Raw genomic sequence first — 19,691 nt, 5'->3', positions numbered from 1 at the left:
GTAAAAGGCATTGAGACCCAGGGGAAGCAAGGATAATACAGTGATCAGAGATTTTGGTGGCCTCACTAAGCGTTTTTTGATTCATTGTAAGACAAATGGGCTTCCCAGGTGGTGCTAGTGGGAAAAACACCTGCCTGCCAATGCAGGAGATGCAAGAGATGCAGGTTCGATGCCTGGCAGGAAGATCCCCTGGAAAAGGGCATGGCAACCCACTCTAGTATTCTTGCGTGGAGGATTCCATGGTCAGAGGAGTCTGCTGGGCTACAGTTAATGGGATACATTACATTACCTTACAGAGACTCGGCTGCGACTAGGCAACTAACACACACAGACACAGACACACACACACACACACACAAAAACACACACGCTAAACACATGAGTTTACCATAGTGAGTAAACATCTGTCCTGCATCCATGCTAAGTTGCTTCAGCCGTGTCCAATTCTGTGCCACCTCATGGACTATAGCCTGCCAGACTCCACTGTCCATGGGATTCTCCAGGCAACCATACTGGAGTCGTATGCCAGTCCCTGTTCCAGGGGATCCTGGAAACCCAGGGATGGAACCCAGGTTTCCTGCATTGAAGGCGGATTCTTTACTGTCTGAGTCACCTGGGAAGTTACTTCTGTTAACTGTTTCCAAAGGCTGATTATGAATTTTATTTTGGAAATGTGGCCTTCATTAGGAAGGTGATGAGGAAGTCATCCAAAGCAGGAAGCTTGTTTTGGTAAACACTCAATGTGTAAGTGGGTATTTTAAATATCTTGTTATTCCTTTGCATGGAGTGTTCAGGAGTCAAGATGTGCAATGAAAAAGGAAAATATCTAATGTATGGGGCTTATAACATTTGCGGTACCTTCCTTCAGTTTTGCCTTTGTGAAGTGTTTTTCACTTTTCAGCTCCTTCCTCTCTTATGCCTATTAGGTTTCTTGGGCATTCATAATGAAGGACCAGTCATATAGCTTCGCATTTACTGTGTCCGTGGATAATGCTCAATCTTTCCTTACCTTTAAGACTGAGGATATCACAAATATTGGTACATCATTCAAGTTCACTGTGTCTCCACAGTTTAGTTTCTTCTTTAGGGCTCTGCATGATTTTATACTGGCTGATTTTCTGAAGATGCCTTCTGTGAACGGCCCTTTTTGATTGATAAAGGAAAGCATATCCTATAGGGAAGGAAAGAAAAGAAAACTGTGGGACGTTTCATGTCTAGAAGCCCAGAGCACAAGCTTGCTCCAGTTTTGACAAATCTGTGGTATATGAGGGTACAGTTCTAGAACAGCACCGAAGTCAATTTGAAATTTTTTCTTCAGTGTCTCTAAATATATTTTTGACCCAACAATCGATTTGACATTCATACACTGAAACTTTTTTTTTTTTTTTTGGGACTCATCATCACTGAAACATTTTAAACACTTGTGTAATCAGATTTTCCGTTTCAGTGAATTTACTGTGTTAAACGTTTCTGCTTTGAGGCCTTTGTAGATTCACCCTCTCTTCCTTCACCGCTCTTTTCTCATTAATCCCTATTATAGATGCTCTTCCCTAAGTGTGGACATCTTTTTGCCATATTCATGCTCCATTTGTTTCTTCCCCTTCCAGGCACTGTCCACCCCATTCAGTCCTGTTTCCTGTATTCCCTCCCCTCAAAATCAGGCTCTATACGCCTCTCCTCCTTCTCCGATGACATTCTTGTCTCATCAGCCTTTGTAGTTCCTTTTCCTGTATTTTTATGTCCTCTGCTGTCTGCAGAGTTAGAGAGATAACAGCTATTGGAGCCAGGTTTTTCAAGGAATGTGGAATCTGTTATGCCAGTCATCCACTGTGTGACTTTGGGCATAGCACATACTTGGGTGAGGCTCTTTTGTTTTTCATTGATGAAGTGGGGGTGATGATAGTCATGGCTACCCCCTAAGTTTTCTGTGAAAGACGTAAGGTCTGGGGTAGTAGGTAGCACATAGCTAGTATGATAAATTTCTTCATATATACCATAAAATTCCCTGCATCTAGTGTAGTGCTTGGAGAGATAGTGGACAGTGAACAAGAGTTAATGCTTACAGTTCAGTACACTAATTTGATAGAGCACAGTCCGAAATCTGTGACTCTCTTTTGACACCTTCTGTCAGGAGCAAATGATTCATCTTTGCCAGAGGATATGTACTTTATGCTTAAACACTTGAGTTGCAAATCAAATCCATGGGAGACATTTTGCATAATAAGGGGGAGTAGACTCAGCTGAAGGAGACTTGAGACTCGTGTGGACTTCAAGGGAGGAGACGGGGAGACATATGAGGATGAGGTGGACTCGCAGAGATTCTTACACACAGAGTCTGAAGGAAAGCTACGCGGTCAAAATAGCCTGGAGTTAAAACTCGCCTCCAGGACCACCCCACCATTCTATGCAAAACAAGCACTCTGTCACCCGAAGGAAAAAATGGACATTGGGTTGATTTTGCCCAGCTCCCAGCCTGTCCCAGCCTCTGGCTGATCTCCACAATTCCTTGCCGCAGCTGTTTAAGAGATAACTACTCTGAACAACCTTGCAGAAGAACAGGTCCCCTTAAGACTGGAGCTTTCCACATACGTGCCTCTATATACTTCCTCTTTTCTTGGGTAAGGGCAGTAGCTCACTAATCTGACTGCTGCCCCTTCTCACCTCATAAAGGTGATCTGTAAAGGACTGCTCTCATTCTTTTCCTCAACCTCGCCTTCTCTAACTGCCTTAACTTACAGAGTCCATGTTAACTGGTCTGAGCTGGTATAGATGGGTCTTTGTTGAAATCAGCGGAATGGATGAGAGTATCTTTTCATCTTGTACTTGCCTTCTGACTCTGCAGTACCTAAATCAGATCTTATTCTTTGAAGTAATGTTATGAATCTTATCGGACAAAGCCAGACTTCTTCATTTGGAGTAGATTTGGAAGAGAACACTTGATGTCTCAGCACTCCCCTTTTAAGGAAGGTTACAGAAACCAAAATAAGACCTACCAGAATTGGGGTGGGCAGGGTGTCATTATCACATACATCCTCAAGAGGAGCTCCAAAGAGCTGTTTTGTCTTTGTGGGTGGTAGACATGGGTGTTCGTTCACCTCGCGGGTCCTGGAGATACAGCCAAAGGCCCAGTTTTTGAGAGAACTCTTCCTAACTGTCTTCTTGTCTGAAACTAATGTAGAAGAGAGATTTTCACTAGTAGTAGTTGAGCTTATTTAGCCTGATTTCCACCACTTACATTCAGCAGCATGTTCATGGCAGAGGCTGAAAGAGAGAAACTGAACCATTTGTTATATAGCATTCCCCTCAATCTTAAGCAGGCTAATTGCATCCTTGTGGTGTTAACATGTTCTTTTTCCCCATATTCTGCAAACCAGTAGTTAAACCTAGAGGCGTGATCAGACTCAGGGTTGATTCTCCCTGTAACAGTATTCCCCAGACAGTGCTCTGTATTCCCTTTGCCCTGTGTCATGAAGCACTTAACCTATAGTTATACAGGTTTCCTAATGTTAAGTGTTGTCAGTGGATTCTGGTTTCAGATCTCATTTGAAAGGCAAAATTATTTAATATTCAAATCAAGCAGCATTTGGTTATCATTTACATTTATAGGAAGTTTCCTTCCTGTGTTCAGTTATGTGTTTGTCTTTCTGAGTACCCAGTGATGCCCAATTTTCTCCCATCAAAAGATTCGCCTTTCTTGAGACAGCCTGCCTGACCGTGCTTTTCAGTCAGCTTCTGGAGCTCTCCTCTGGAGGCCACACACCTCAGTCAGCTCCAAGGATGACTTCCTGCCTCAGGTTCCTTGGGAAGTAGTCATTAAATACAGACTCTGTGGTAAGATTACAGGTGGCCATTTTTCTGTGACACCTTACTCAGGTAACCCAAAGGTGAATTTAACTACCAACAGCCCCTCGCAAAGGAATGCAGATGAAGGGCTTTTCAAAGAAAGAGTAATCAGCAATGAAAAATTGACTTCAGAGTTTCTCATGCCCAGCTATGAATATTTCCCTGATATTTGTTCAATAAACCTGCTTTATGTTTCCTTAAATAACCAGCTAAAGAAGTCAATAGAGGAGCCAAGTTGTAGAAAAATATACAGTAGAATTTAACCAAATATTTTACAATGCCCATCCACTTGTCTTTTCTGAGAAATAGTGAGTACATCACCATGTCCATTCAAGTGGGAGAAACACTTGTTGTGCTGGGGGAGAGAACCAGAAGGCTCCTATTCTGCCCCTTAATTGGATAAGTTACCTAAAACTCTTTGAGCTTTAGTTTGCTCAAACTTAACATAAATGATGCTACTTACTAACCAGCACAAGACATGGCATATAGCACCCTTAATAAAGGTAATTTCCTTCCTTCAAAGGGCCTAAGGCAGCCTAGACATCAGTCACCTCCCCACAAGCAGATGCGACCCCCATTTTCCATTTAATTTTGCAGCCTCCAGAAGGTGTGCATTCCTGAAAGAATGCCATCACTTGGCCTTAGGCCCTTTCTGACCTGACATTCATACCGCCATCATTTTAAAAGGAGATAATGAAGAAAGCAAATGTATTCTTAAATTCAGGAAGAGATTCTCCTAATTAATATGTAGAAATGTTAAAAAGATATATGTTTATATGGGTTGAGTTGCCTTATGCCCCCAGGTTTCCTTACTCTTAAGTTGATTCTTTTATTTCTAAACTACCCAAAAGTATTCATGTATTCTAAATGTATTCATTCATTGTTCAGCTTTAATAAGAATACTTTTAGGAAGAAATCTCTATCAGTTGTTACAAAGCTATATGTTCAGCTAGTCTATAAGCATAGACGGAAGGCAAAATAGGCGTTAAGCCCTATACTTTTATTTTCAGGCCTAGATGGACCTTTTTAATGTACATTGGTTGGTGTTAGAGTTCTTGCTGGCTCTGTGACCAATAAAAATGTATACTATAGCCATGAAAAGTATGGTGCTCAGTTGTTCAGTCGTGTCCAACTCTTGCGACCCCATGGACTATAGCCTGTCAGGCTCCTGTCCGTGCGACTTCCTGGATAATAATACTGGAGTGAGTTGCCAGGGACTGTTAAACAGGTTAACTTTATAACCTCATCTTTCTTAAATAGTCCTGGAACGATTTAGGTTAGTGTTTCCTGATGTTCAAATTAGGGTTTGAATGTTAAAATGTGAAATTTTGTAACTTTGTGGGTATAGAATAACAATTCTAAGAATACAAATACTTTAAGTAGAAATTCTATTCTGGCCCCAATACTTCCTAAATTAGTAAGACATTTTATTCAGAGAAAGAAATGTCAATGGGACAATACTGGAATGGTAGCAGGGGTGATTGCAAGAGCAAAGATTTAAAAGCAAACAGACATATAAACATTCAGTCCAGTTCCAATTTCAACCTAGGTCTGAAGCAGAATGGAAAGAGAGCTTGCTGTGGAGGTAGAATCCAGACTTCAAGTCTCAGAGGCAGTCCTATGATGGTGGTGGAATAGGTCGGGGAGACCACAATCTCCCCCACAAATTCATTGAAAGAACATTTGAACCCTGAGCAAATTCCACAAAAACAACTTCTGAATGCTGGCAAAGGACACCAGGCACCCAGAAAGGCAGCCCATTTTCTTCAAAAGGAGGTAAGACAAAATGAGGTAGGGATGGAGATCTGTCCCAGAAGGGAGTCTTCAAAGAGGAGAAGTTTCCAAACACCAGGAAACACTCTCACTGGCAGGTCAGTGGGAAGTTTTGGAATCTCAGAGTGCAACATAACCGGGAGGAAAAATAAATAAATAAATAAATCCCACAGATTACGTGCCTAACATCAACTTCCAGCAGAGAAGTAGTCCAGACACTCATATTTGCCACCAACAAGCGGGGGGCTGAACAGGAGGTGTGGGCTGTATTGCTTAGGGTAAGGACCAGGTCTGAATGCCCTGAGGGCAATCTGAGGGAGCTAACGTGAGATAGCAACCCAATCTGTGGGATAGCCAGAGAGAGAACTATCCTGTGAAAAGCCCTAACCTAAGGCACTGCATGACCCACACACAGAACAAAGGACTGAACGAATACCAAAGGAGAGCTAGCTGGCTGTGCATTGGCCCATCCCCCGCGAGAGACCGGGAGGCAGGCAGGGGCAGCCAGAGCCTGAAAGGGGCAATCTCAGCCCCAGAGAGGCATCCTCTACAAAACTGCAAGCAGGCTCCCATTTGCTAAACAAGACTTCTCCTGGGCAGTTGACATCCACTGGGATGGTCACAGCCAGAGATCAGCTCCCCAGAAGAGACACACGGCCCACCTGAGACAGGCACACCTGCTGCCACCCAGGAAATGGAGCGGCTGGGATGGGGGAGGTGATAAGACACACCACACCTGGGGGTCATTGTGCTCACCAAGCACCTGGTCCCATGAGCTGCTCGGACCTGGGAAGGGCACAAAACGCAGGCCCGACTGAGTCTGTGCCCTTGTGGAGTACCTGAGAACCTGAACCTGAGCGGCTTAGACCTGGGAAGTACACGCAACCCAGGGCCCGCCTCAGACAGTTGCAGGCAGAGCAACCTGGAGCCTGAGCAGTGTAGACTGGGAAAGCACACACACCGTGAGCGGGGGCAAACCCAGTGTGGCCAGGACACTGTGAGCACACGCCAGGGATATTTGTTTGCAGTGCTCCTCCCTCCCCACAGCACCACTGAATAAGTGAGCCTAAATAAGTGACCACCTTCGCCCCCTTTTTTCAGGGCGGAAATTAGACACTGAAAAGACCAGCAAACAGAAGAAGCTAAAATAAACAGAGGGAACCACTCTGGAAATGACAGGTGCAACAGATTAAAGCCCTGTAGTTAGCACTGACTACATTGGAAGGAACACATAGATCTTGAGAAGTATAAGCTGGATCAAGGAACTATCTGAACTCACCTCACACTGCCCACAACAGCTCCAGAGAAATTCCTAGATATATTTTTACTATTGTAATTTTTAAATTAAAAAAAAAAAATTAAGTCCTCTATTACTCCTTTAATTTTCATTTTTGTAACCTCCTATTACCTTGCAGAAAACAAAAGACCGTATTTTTAAAGCAAACTTCATATATTTATATTTTATCATTTTTTGTGACTTTTTTTTTAAATACTGCATTTTAGAGAATCTAACCTCTACTCTAGACTTTTAATCTTTGCTTTTTGGTGTTTGTTATCAATTTTGTACCTTTAGGAACCCAATCTTCAATACCCATTTTTACTTAGGAGTGTGATTACTGGCTTGATTGCTCTCTCCCCCTTTTGACTCTCCTTTTCTCCACCAGCTCACCTCTATCTCCTCCCTCCCTCTTCTCTTCTCTGCCCAACTCTGTGAATCTCTTTGTGTGTTCCAGCTTGTGGAGAACACTTAGGGAACTGATTACTGGCTGGATCTGTCTCCTTTTGATTCCCTCTTTTCTCCTCCTGGTCACCTCTGTCTCCTTCCTCCTTCTTCTCTTCTCTGTGTAACTGCATGAACCTCTCTGAGGGGTCCAGACTGTGGAGAGCACATAGGGAGTTTATTACTGGCTAGCTTGCTCTCACCCCTTTTGATTCCCCCTCTTCTTCTCTTGGTCATCCCTGTCTCCCTCCTCCCTCTTCTCTTCTCCATCTAACTCTGTGAACCTTTCTGGGTGTCCCTCACTGTGGAGAAGCTTTTCATCATTAACCTAGATATTTTTTCATTTGTGCAGTATAGATAGAGAAGTCTTGAGGCTACTGTAAGAATAAGACTGAAAACCAGAGGCAGGAGGCTTAAGTTCAAAACCTGAGAACACCAGAGAACTCCTGACTCCAGGGAACATTAATGGATAAGAGCTCATCCGAAAGCCTCCATACCTACACTGAAACCAAGCACCCCCCAAAAGCCAACAAGTTCCAGACCAAGACATACCACGCAAATTCTCCAGCAATGCAGGAACATAGCCCTAAGCTTCAATATACAGGCGGCCTAAAGTCACACCAAACCCACAGACATCTCAAAACTCCCTACTGGACACTTCATTGCACTCCAGAGAGAAATCTGTCTCCACCCACCAGAACACCAATGCAAGTTTTCCTAACCAGGAAACCTTGACAAGCCACTCGTCCAACCCCACCCACAGGGAGGAACCTCCACAATAAAGAGGAAGCACAAGCTGCCAGAATACAGAAAATCCACCCCAAACACAGCAATCTAAACAAGATGAAAATGCAGAGAAATACTCAGCAGGTAAAGTAACATGATAATTGCCCACCAAACCAAACAAAAAAATGAGGAGATAGGGAGTCTACCTGAAAAAGAATTCAGAATAATGACAGTAAAAATGATCCAAAATTTTGAAAACTAAATGGAGTTACAGATAAATAGCCTGGAGACAAGGATTGAGATGATGCAGGAAAGGTTTAACAAGGACCTAGATGAAATAAAAAAGAGTCAATATATAATGAATACTGCACTAAATGAGACCGAAAACACTCTGGAGGGAACCAACAGTAGAATAACAGAGGCAGAAGATAGGATAAGTGAGGTAGAAGATAGAATGGTAGAAATAAATGAAGCAGAGAGGAAACAAGGAAAAAGAATTATAAGAAATTAGGACAACCTCAGAGACCTCTGGGACAATGTGAAACGCCCCAACATTCGAATCATAGGTGTCCCAGAAGAAGAAGACAAAAAGGCCATGAGAAAATACTCAAGGAGATAATAGTTGAAAACTTCCCTAGAATGGGGAAGGAAATCGTCACACAGGTCCAAGAAACCCAGAGAGTCCCAAACAGGATAAACCCAAGGCGAACCACCCCAAGACACATACTAATCAAGTTAATGAAGATCAAACATAAAGAACAAATATGAAAAGCAGCAAGGGAAAAACAACAAATAACACACAAGGGTATTCCCATAAGGATAACAGCTGATCTTTCAACAGAAACTCTTCAGGCCAGAAGGGAATGGCAGGACATACTTAAAGTGATGAAAGAGAAAAACCTTCAACCCAGATTACTGTATACAGCAAGGATCTCCTTCAAATATGAAGGAGAATTCAAAAGCTTTACAGACAAGCAAAAGCTGAGAGAATTCAGCACCACCAAACCAGCTCTCCAACAAATGCTAAAGGATCTTCTCTAGACAGGAAACACAGAAAGGGTATATAAACTCGAACCCAAAACAACAAAGTAAATGGCAAAGGGATCATACTTATCAATAATTACCTTAAATGTAAATGGGTTGAATGCCCCAACCAAAAGACAAAGATTGGTTGAATGGATTAAGAAAACAAGACCCTTATATATGCTGTCTACCAGAGACCCACCTCAAAACAAGGGACACATACAGACTGAAAGTGAAGGGCTGGAAAAAGATATTCCACGCAAATAGAGACCAAAAGAAAGCAGGAGTAGCAATACTCATATCAGTTAAAATAGACTTTGAAATAAAGGCCGTGAAAAGAGACAAAGGAGGACACTACATACTGATCAAAGGATCAATCCAATAAGAAGATACAACAATTATAAATATAACAAATATGAAAGGCGAAATTAACAGTGACACAATAATAGTGGGAGATTTTAATACCCACTCACACCTATGGATAGAGCGACTAAACAGAAAATTAACCAGGAAACACAAAATGTAAATGATACAATGGATCAGTTAGACCTAATTGATATCTATAGGATATTTCACTCCCAAACAATGAATTTCACCTTTTTCTCAAGTGCACATGGAACCTTCTCCAGGATAGATCACGTCCTGGGCCATAAATCTAGCCTTGGCAAATTCAAAAAAATTGAAATCATTCCAAGTATCTTTTCTCACCACAATGCAGTAAGATTAAATGTCAATTACAGGAGAATAACTATTAAAAACTCTAACATATGGAGGCTGAACAACACGCTTCTGAATAACCAACAAATCATAGAAGAAATCAAAATATGCATAGAAATGAACAAAAATGAAAACACAACAACCCAAAATGTATGGGACACTGTAAAAGCAGTACCCAGGGGAAGGTTCATAGCAATACAGGGTTACCTCAAGAAACAAGAAAAAAGTCAAATAAATAACCTAACTCTACACCTAAAGCAACTAGAAAAGGAAGAAATGAAGAACCCCAGGGTTAATAGAAGGCAAGAAATCTTAAAAATTAGGGCAGAAATAAATGCAAAAGAAACAAAAGAGACCATAGAAAAAATCAACAAAGCTAAAAGCTGGTTCTTTGAGAAGATAAATAAAATTGACAAACCATTAGCCAGACTCATCAAGAAACAAAGGGAGAAGAATCAAATCAACAAAATTAGAAATGAAAATGGAGAAATCACAACAGACAGCACAGAAATACAAAGGATCATAAGAGACTACTATCAGCAATTATATGCCAATAAAATGGACAACTTGGAAGAAATGGACAAATTCTTAGAAAAGTATAACTTTCCAAAACTGAACAAGGAAGAAATAGAAAATCTTAACAGACCCATCACAAGCACGGAAATTGAAACTTTAATCAGAAATCTTCCAGCAAACAAAAGCCCAGGACCAGACGGCTTCACAGCCAAATTCTACCAAAAATTTAGAGAAGAACTCACACCTGTCCTATGCAAACTCTTCCAGAAAATAGCAGAGGAAGATAAACTTCCAAATTCATTCTATGAGGCCACCATCACCCTAATATCAAAACCAGACAAGGATGTCACAAAAAAAGAGAACTACAGGCCAATATCACCAATGAACATAGATGCAAAAATCCTTAACAAAATTCTAGCAAACAGAATCCAACAACATATTAAAAAGATCATACATCATGACCAAGTGGGCTTTATCCCAGGGATACAAAGGATTCTTCAATATCTGCATATCAATCAATGTAATACACCACATTAACAAATTGAAAGATAAAAACCATATGATTATCTCAATAGATGCAGAGAAAGCCTTTGACAAAATTCAACATCCATTCATGATAAACACTCTCCAGAAAGCAGGAATAGAAGGAATATACCTCAACATAATAAAAGCTATATATGACAAACCCACAGCAAACATTATCCTCAATGGTGAAACATTGAAAGCATTTCCCCTAAAGTCAGGAACAAAGCAAGTGTGCCCACTCTCACCACTACTATTCAACATAGTTATGGAAGTTTTGGCCACAGCAATCAGAGCAGAAAAAGAAATAAAAGGAATCCAGATTGGAAAAGAAGAAGTAAAACTCTCACTGTTTGCAGAATACATGATCCTCTATATAGAAAACCATAAAGACTCCACCAGAAAATTACTAGAACTAATCAATGAATATAATAAAGTTGCAGGATATCAAACTAACACACAGAAATCCCTTGCATTCCTATACACTAACAATGAGAAAACAGAGAAATTAAGGAAGCAATTCCATCCATCATTGCAATGATAAGAATAAATACTTAGGAATATATCTAACTGCTTCCCTGGTGGCTCAGAGGTTAAAGCATCTGCCTGCAATGCAGGAGACCTGGGTTCGATCCCTGAGTTGGGAAGAACACTTGGAGAAGGAAATGGCAACCCACTCCAGTATTCTTGCCTGGAGAATCCCATGGACAGAGGAGCCTGGTGGTCTACAGTCCACGGGGTCGCAAAGAGTCAGACACAACTTAGAGACTTCACTTTCACTTTCAAAGAGACAAAAGACCTATATATAGAAAACTATAAAACACTGATGAAAGAAATCAAAGAGGACACAAATAGATGGAGAAATATACCATGTTCATGGATTGGAAGAATCAGTATAGTGAAAATGAGTATACTACCCAAAGCAATCTATAGATTCAATGCAATCCCTATCAAGCTACCAATGGTATTTTTCACAGAACTAGAACGAATAATTTCTAGGAGGGAGTCTCATGGGTTCAGAGGTTAAAGCATCTGCCTGCAATGCAGGAGACCTGGGTTCGATCCCTGGGTCAGGAAGATCCCCTGGAGAAGGAAATGGCCACCCACTCCAGTACTCTTGCCTAGAAAATCCCATGGATGGAGGCCCTGGTGGGCTACAGTCCACGGGGTCAGCAAAGAGTCGGACACAACTGAGCGACTTCACTTTCATCAAGCTACCAATGGTATTTTTCACAGAGCTAGAACAAATAATTTCACAATTTGTATGGAAATACAGAAAAACCTTGAATAGCCAAAGCATTCTTGGGAAAGAAGACTCGAACTGGAGGAATCAACCTGCCTAACTTCAGGCTATACTACAAAGCTACAGTCATCAGTAGAGTATGGTACTGGCACAAAGACAGAAATATCAATCAATAAAACAAAATAGAAAGCCCAGAGATAAATCCGCACACCTATGGACACCTTATCTTTGATGAAGGAGGCAAGAATATACAATGGAGAAAAGACAATCTCTTTAACAAGTGGTGCTGGGAAAATTGGCCAACCAATTGTAAAAGAATGAAACTAGAAAACTTTCTAACACCATAAACAAAAATAAACTCAAAGTGGATTAAAGATCTAAATGTAAGATCAGAAACTATAAAACTCCTAGAGGAAATCATAAGCAAAACACTCTCTGACATAAATCACAGCAGGATCCTCTATGCCCCACCTCCCAGAGTAATGGAAATAAAATCAAAAATAAACAAATGGGACCTAATTAAACTTAAAAGATTTTGCACAATGAAGGAAACTATAAGCAAGGTGAAAAGACAGCTTTCAGAATGGGAGAAAATAATAGCAAGCGAAGCAGCTGACAAAGAATTAATCTCAAAAATTTACAAGCAACTCCTGCAGCTGAATTCCAGAAAAATAAACCACCCAATCAAAAAATGGGCCAAAGAATTAAACAGACATTTCTCCAAAGAAGACATACAGATGGCTAACAAACACATGAAAAGATGTTAAACATCACTCATTATCAGAGAAATGTGAATCAAAACCACAATGAGGTACCATCTTACACCAGTCAGAATGGCTGCTATCAAAAAGTCTACAAACAATAAATGCTGGAGAGGGTGTGGAGCAAAGGGAACCCTCGTACACTGTTGGTGGGAATGCAAACTATTACAGCCAGTGTGGAGAACAGTGTGGAGATTCCTTAAAAAACTGGAAATAAAACTGCCATATGACCCAGCAATCCCACTGCTGGGCATACACACAGTGGGATTGCTGGTGGGATGATTTGAGAGAATAGCATTGAAACGTGTATATTACCATATGTGAAACAGATTACCAGTCCAGGTTCGATGCATGAGTCAGGGTGCTCGGGGCTAGTGCACTAGGATGACCCAGAGGGATGGGATGGGGAGGGAGGTGGGAGGGGGTTCAGAATAGGGAATGCACGTACACCCATGGCTGATTCATGTCAATTTTGGCAAAACCACTACAATATTGTAAAGTAATTAGCCTCCAATTAAAATAAATACATTTTTAAAAGAGAAAAAAAAAAGATTGCCAGGAGAAATATCAATAACCTCAGATATGCAGATGACACCATCTTTATGGCAGAAAACGAAGAAGAACTAAAGAGCCTCTTGATGAAAGTGAAAGAGGAGATTGAAAAAGTTGGCTTAAAACTCAACATTCCGAAAGCTAAGATCATGGCATCTAGTCCCATTACTTCGTGGCAAATAGATGGGGAAACAGTGGAAACAGTGACAGACTTTATGTTTTGGGGTGCCAAATCACTGCAGATGGTGACTGCAGCATTGAAATTAGAAGATGCTTGCTCCTTGGAAGAAAGGTTACGAGCAACCTAGACAGCATATTAAAAAGCAGAGACATTACTTTGCCAACAAAGGTCCATCTAGTCAAAGCTATCATGTTTCCAGTAGTCATGAATGTATGTGAGAGTTGGACTATAAAGAAAGCTACTGCTGCCGAGTCACGTCAGTCATGTCCAACTCTGTGTGACCCCATAGATGGCAGCCCACCAGGCTCCTGTCCCTGGGATTCTCCAGGCAAGAATACTAGAGTGGGTTGCCATTTCCTTCTCCAGTGCATGAAAGTCAAAAGTGAAAGTGAAGTCACTCAGTTGTGTCTGACTCTTCACGACCCCATGGACTGTAGCCTACCAGGCTCCTCCGTCCATGGGATTTCCCAGGCAAGAGTACTGGAGTGGGGTGCCATTGCCTTCTCCGATAAAGAAAGCTGAGCACCAAAGGATTGATGCTTTTGAACTGTGCTGTTGGAGAAGACTCCTCAGAGTCCTTTGGACAGCAAGGAGAACCAACCTGTCCATTCTAAAGGAAATAATTCCTGAATGTTCATTGGAAGGAATGTTGCTGAAGATGCAACGTTGTCAATACTTTGGCCACGTGATGCAAAGAGCTATCTCATTTGAAAAGACCCTGATCCTGGCAAAGATTGAAGGCGGGATGAGAAGGGGTGACAGAGGATGAGATGGTTGGATGGCATCACTGACTCGATGGACATAGGTTTGAGTAAACTCTGGGCGTTGGTCATGGACAGGGAGGCCTAGCGTGTTGCAGTCCATGGTGTGGCAAAGAGTCGGCCGTGACTGAGCAACTGAGCTGAGCTGAGCTGAACTGAACTGAACAACATTGTTTAGTTTTTATTGCTATTTTTGTCTTCTGCGAAAGTTTATTTTCTTTTTTTAATGCTTTATTTTATATTGGAGTATAACTGGTTAGTAATGTTGTGGTAGCTTCTTGTGTACAGCAAAATGATTCAATTATACATACATCTATTTTTTTCAAATTCTTTTCCTATTTAGGTTCTTACAGAGTATTCAGCATAGTTCCCTGTGGTATAGAGCAGGTCCTTGTTGGTTATCCATTTTAAATAGAGCAGTGTGTACATGTCAATCCAAAACATACCTAATTGATATATGTCTTTTATCATAGGTCACTTTAAACCAGCATGGGAAGTAATCAGAATGAACATTTTACTAATGATAACATTAATTAGTAAAATATTCATTAGGCACAATACCAGACATTCAAACACAAGTGTCTTAAGATTTCTCTTCTCTTGAAAATCAAAAGCATAGGAAAATATTGAGTAACATAGTCTTCCCCCAAAGAGAACTAGCACATTCAGTTTACTGACAGGAAAAATAAGAATATTGATAACTGAATTATATTGCAAGACTCTAATTTAAACTAGTTAAAACTGAATATTAGATTTTCTATAAATAGATATTTGACCAAGGTGCTTGATAATTTACCTTCTCTGCTAATAGACTATATGCAGGAGCATTTGGACTTTCATAATTACAAAATACACTGAGAGAAAATTAATTTTGCTAGCAAATAGCAAATGGTTTACTGTTCTTTTTGAAATATATTTTCTTCAATAAATATACTAATGTAAAAAAAGAAGAGAGAGAGAGTTCAAGTCTAACCAGAATGCCCAAGGCCACTTCAGCCTAAGCCCAGAATAGATTCTGGGTCTTCTCTAAGCCACACAGTCATCTAAGCACCTCCTGTGAGGGGCCCGAGATACTGGACAAAACCTTGGGATGGGGGACGTGTGTTTCCAGGCCATAAGAAGCTCATGTTCTAATAAGATACATAGGGGTGTGTGTGTGTGTGTGTGTGTGTGTGTGTGTGTGTGTATGTGTGTTTTAAGTTTTTCAGTCATGCTCGACTCTTTGTGATCTCATGGACTGTAGGCTGCCAGGCTCCTCTGTCAGTGGGATTCTCCAGGCAAGAATATTGGTGTGGCTGATAGCCATTCCCTTTGCCAGGGGATCTTCCTGACCTAGGGATTGAACTCAGATCTCCTGTGTTGCAGGCAGATGCTTTACCATCTAGGCCACCAGCAAAGCCCACACAGATGTGTGAATACATAATTATATGTAGGAAGTGCTATGCTGTCTACCTAGAGGAATTTAATTAAAAAAAAAAAAAAAAAAAAAAAAAAAAAGGCCTTCCTAGAAGTGAATTGGGTCTTGATTTCAGACCTTTGGGGCTTCTCTGGACTTGATTCTGGGTGGAATTGGTGCCTGCCTATACTGCCCTCCAGCCCCACATGGAGAACTGTCTGTACGTCAACAGTTTGTTTTCAGGAGTAGAGACAAGAGCCAAGAGAAGCCACTTGCAGGAAGGAAAGGGGCTCACCTTTCCCGTGCTGATTTCTGGCTTGGTTTCTGGCTGAGTGCCTGGGTTTCAGGATAAACTGGTCTTGGAGTTCTTGCGGCCCCTCCAGGAAGGCCTCCTGGAGGGCAGAAGCAGAAGTGGAGCCCTCCAGTTGCTGCTGCAGCAGCCCAGTAGCTGGAATACAGCTCATTTTAATTCCATAGGGATGTTCATGACCTATATGGAGAAAAATCTAAATATAGATTCAGACCGATGGTGATGGGTGGGATCAAACCCACCTTACCGTGAGCGAGTATGCCACACTGGTGTGACTGCTGACCTTCAGGGGCTTCCGGGTAGAGAAGGCTGTGACTCCCGAGTAAGCACAATGTGCACTCTCTCAAGGGGACACGCTGCAAAAAGCAGGTGCCCAAACAGAAGGGTTTAAAACATAACAAGAAAAATGTTTTTAGACACCTTGCTTGGCTTGGAAGGCATTTCATCAGTGAATTGCACAATATTGACTTTCATTGTGTTTCCATCTGAGAATATTTATGGCCTTCTAGTTTCTGCCTTGACGCACTACACCTGTACATCTTAGGCAAAATGCTAGCCTTAACATTCCTCCTTTGAAACACTGACCCTCACACATAGACTCATAAGGATCAAAGTAAATATATTAATAAGCATTGGTGCTTAATATTTTTAAAATCATCGGACTATGTATGTTAAGAATGGCTCTGATCAGTGTTCTGTCCCACATGTCAGTTTAACAGATTTTCCATTTCCTTTTGTCAGTTCAGTAGGCAGAGTGCAGTGGGGTGGTTTGCCTTAATGTTTCCCTCCCGCTGCTGCTTCCCTCTAAGGGGTTTCCTACGAGACAGTGATCAGAGACAAGCCTGCACGGCCGAGAAAACCCAGAAGTAAAGTGCAAAACGGTGTTTACAGAGTGGAAAACCACACCAGAAATCATCGGGAGTTGCCTGCCAAGTGATTTGTTTTGCTCTTTCATGCTATAAATTGCTTCCTCTCCAGAGAATTCTCTAAGACCCTGTGCTGTCCTGTGGATTCCATCTTTAAAGAATTGCATGAAAGCTCCTTTTCTTTTGTTTCTGATTTATTAAATGCAACTGGAGGAGTTCTTGCTTTTGCTTTACATCTGGCATAAACACAATGTCAGTGCTCTATTCAGAACAAGAATCGCAGCGACTTCCATCCTTTAAGGCAAAAGAAGCTTCTTTGAGAGTAATAAAATACAACCAAGACACCAGGATAACCAGGAGCTAATCCATAATTGTCAGCTGAGAACATGCTAAGAAGCACATTCAGAATGACTGCTGAGGCAGCAGCATGAAAGACAGCCTCTTAGGAGTCCTCAGAGCCAGCCATGCTGTTTGAGGCTGTTCTAAGCTTAGAAGTTGTCATCTACATGGTCTTATTTAAATTAACGCATTTTATTAAACTAAATATGTTTCAATATTCAATTTTTTTCCACTTTACTGCTGACTGACTTTTACAAGGATGTCAACAAGACAAGAAAAACACGTGAAATGGGTGAGGTGATTTTGTCTTCAGCTTTATACTCGGTGACTCTATGTATTCTAAGACTGGGAATATACATATCACAGAAAAAACGTAGCTGTTTAGATTCTTCAGACCACATGAAAATGTTCCTCAGATCACTTGAAAGAGTAATAGACTCAGGATTGTTGAACAGATGAAAAAAGTTACAAGAGGAAGTGCTCTAAGATTTCTAGCAGAAGTCATTGTCACCATGACTATATTGCAAGTTCCACTACAGATTTTGTCTTTTCCCTTGTTTTAATTCCTCCTTTTTTCACTGACCACCCCTGACAGATTTGCTCATCCAAGAATGTGCATTATTATTTTTAGTTAACTTGCTATGATAACTATTTTAGGAAAGATATAGTCTATTTATCAAAAATTTCAAGAGCAGTGCTAGTGAACTCAGCTTGAGAAACAGCAAAGTACATGCAGGTGGTTTAGTCAGTGAAGAATCTAAGTGTCTGATTGTGATTATTTCATTTTCTTTATGATGCTGAGAAAAGCTTTGGGCACAGAATAGGTATTGAATAAATGTACTTGAGGTCAGAGGTATGGCTGGATTTTAGAAGATGATCACGAAATAGAGACAACTTAGTAGTTAGAAAATGGAACTGAGAACGTCAAGACTGGAATATGAAAAATAATGTATGAGCAAAAGAAATTCCTGCTTGTGTTGCTTTCATACCTAAGTGAGTAAATAGAGAGTAAGTAAGTAAGTGTTTTCAAGACAACTCTGTTTGTCAAGTGGAAAAAGTAAAGAAGAAAAATCCACACTGCTGTTCCCAAATAGACCATAAGCTGCTGCATGAAGAGATGCTATCTGTGCTTGGGATAGAGCAGGTGCTTCGAAATATTTAAGACGTGTATAAATGAATACTGCAAGAGATTTTCAGTTTAAGGGCATTTAAGCTTAAGACTGATCAACCATTACTTTGAGACTTTAAAGTTACAATTTGGATCCCAACCAGCTCCATCTTAGGTTTTCCCTGACACTTACCAGTAAGTGGATATGAAGTCTTTTTCTCAGCAGAACTGATCCACTGGTAATCTTTCTCAGAGCCCTTGGAAAGAAAAAGAACTATGTGTCACAGCAAATATTCCTAGTAGATACTTGAAGAACTCATTTCCTTAGCATTTCTATACTTTCAAAAGGAGAATTTGGGCCAGTATAAATGCTATTTGGTCCATGGAAGTGGCAACAATTTTTGAGTGAACAATGCTGATTCCAGTAGCCCCTGTCCCTCTCTCATAGCCTCCAATGGATCGACTGAGATTCTTGTCCTTTTTGATAAAGGGTGAGGAGGGTGAGGATCTGTGCAACCATAGTGCAGTCACAGTCAGCCTCTCACTTTGTGGGTGGTCCATGAATTAAAAAAAACATAGTAATTTTTAATAAAATTATAAATAAATATATAAATTATAAATAAAAAATAAAATAATTTAAAAAAAACTTCTCTTCACTATGGAAGAGAAGTCTAATCTCAAGAATCCTGCTTTCTGCTGTTTTGAGACTCCTTGGAGAATTCTGGCTTTTGCCTTAAAATGTCCCTGCCCAGTCAAGCATGTTGTCCAGAAAGCCACATACTCTGCCATGACTATTCCTGAACAAAGTAAAACTTGAAAGGCAGCATTAGCTCAGCAACTGTTAACAAAATGAGACAGGTGCCCAAGAGGCCTTGAGTAGATGGCAGCCTACTGGCTGTGATGTAGGCAACACCACTCAAGGGAGAGAAGGGACAAGGACTCTAACCTGAAGAGGGAGTCAGACGTAGAAAACAGTTTCTTCCAGCAGAATCACTGCCTAGGAATTCTGAATATCCCATTTGAAACAAGTATAAATTACAAAGACTGCTAAATTAAAGAGCCCTCCAGGAGAAGATAAAGCAAAAAATGTTTGAAATAGAGTTGTTGGTGATAGGTACTAGGTACTACACTTACCTTTGACTCCTGATTAAAAATCATGGCCTTGCCATGAAGGAAGTAAGCTCCCAGGTATGGACGCAATCACACACACAAACACACACATGTAACTAAATAGGCTCAAAATGGCATGGCAAATAGAAATGAGAGAGCTGATAAAAATCTTTTCTTTTAAGGTAAAAACTGGAAAAACTATGATGGAATCCCATAAACCAGGC

The 19,691-nt window shown here is 40.9% G+C and overlaps 1 protein-coding gene across 1 annotated transcript in view; it reads right to left on the bottom strand.

Annotated features, from left to right (window-relative positions):
- Nucleotides 1–1,009: 1,009 nt before the first annotated feature.
- The window catches only part of LOC138987029 (rho GTPase-activating protein 20-like), a gene marked incomplete at its 3' end in the record, with an annotated part of 40,764 nt that continues 22,082 nt past the window's right edge, over nt 1,010–19,691 (bottom strand). Inside the window, exons 6-9 of the mRNA XM_070366991.1 lie at nt 18,551–18,614; nt 16,030–16,224; nt 2,994–3,169; nt 1,010–1,171 (exon numbers count right to left, since the gene is read on the bottom strand). Coding sequence (XP_070223092.1) covers nt 1,010–1,171; nt 2,994–3,169; nt 16,030–16,224; nt 18,551–18,614 — 597 coding nt within the window. The remainder of the gene's footprint in view (nt 1,172–2,993; nt 3,170–16,029; nt 16,225–18,550; nt 18,615–19,691) is intronic.

This window comes from Bos mutus, unplaced genomic scaffold (genome assembly GCF_027580195.1).
Source record: "Bos mutus isolate GX-2022 unplaced genomic scaffold, NWIPB_WYAK_1.1 CTG435, whole genome shotgun sequence".
NCBI classification, from domain to species: domain Eukaryota; kingdom Metazoa; phylum Chordata; class Mammalia; order Artiodactyla; family Bovidae; genus Bos; species Bos mutus.
Note: the sequence above shows the minus strand (reverse complement) of the source record. Positions and strands in the feature narration are given on the sequence as shown.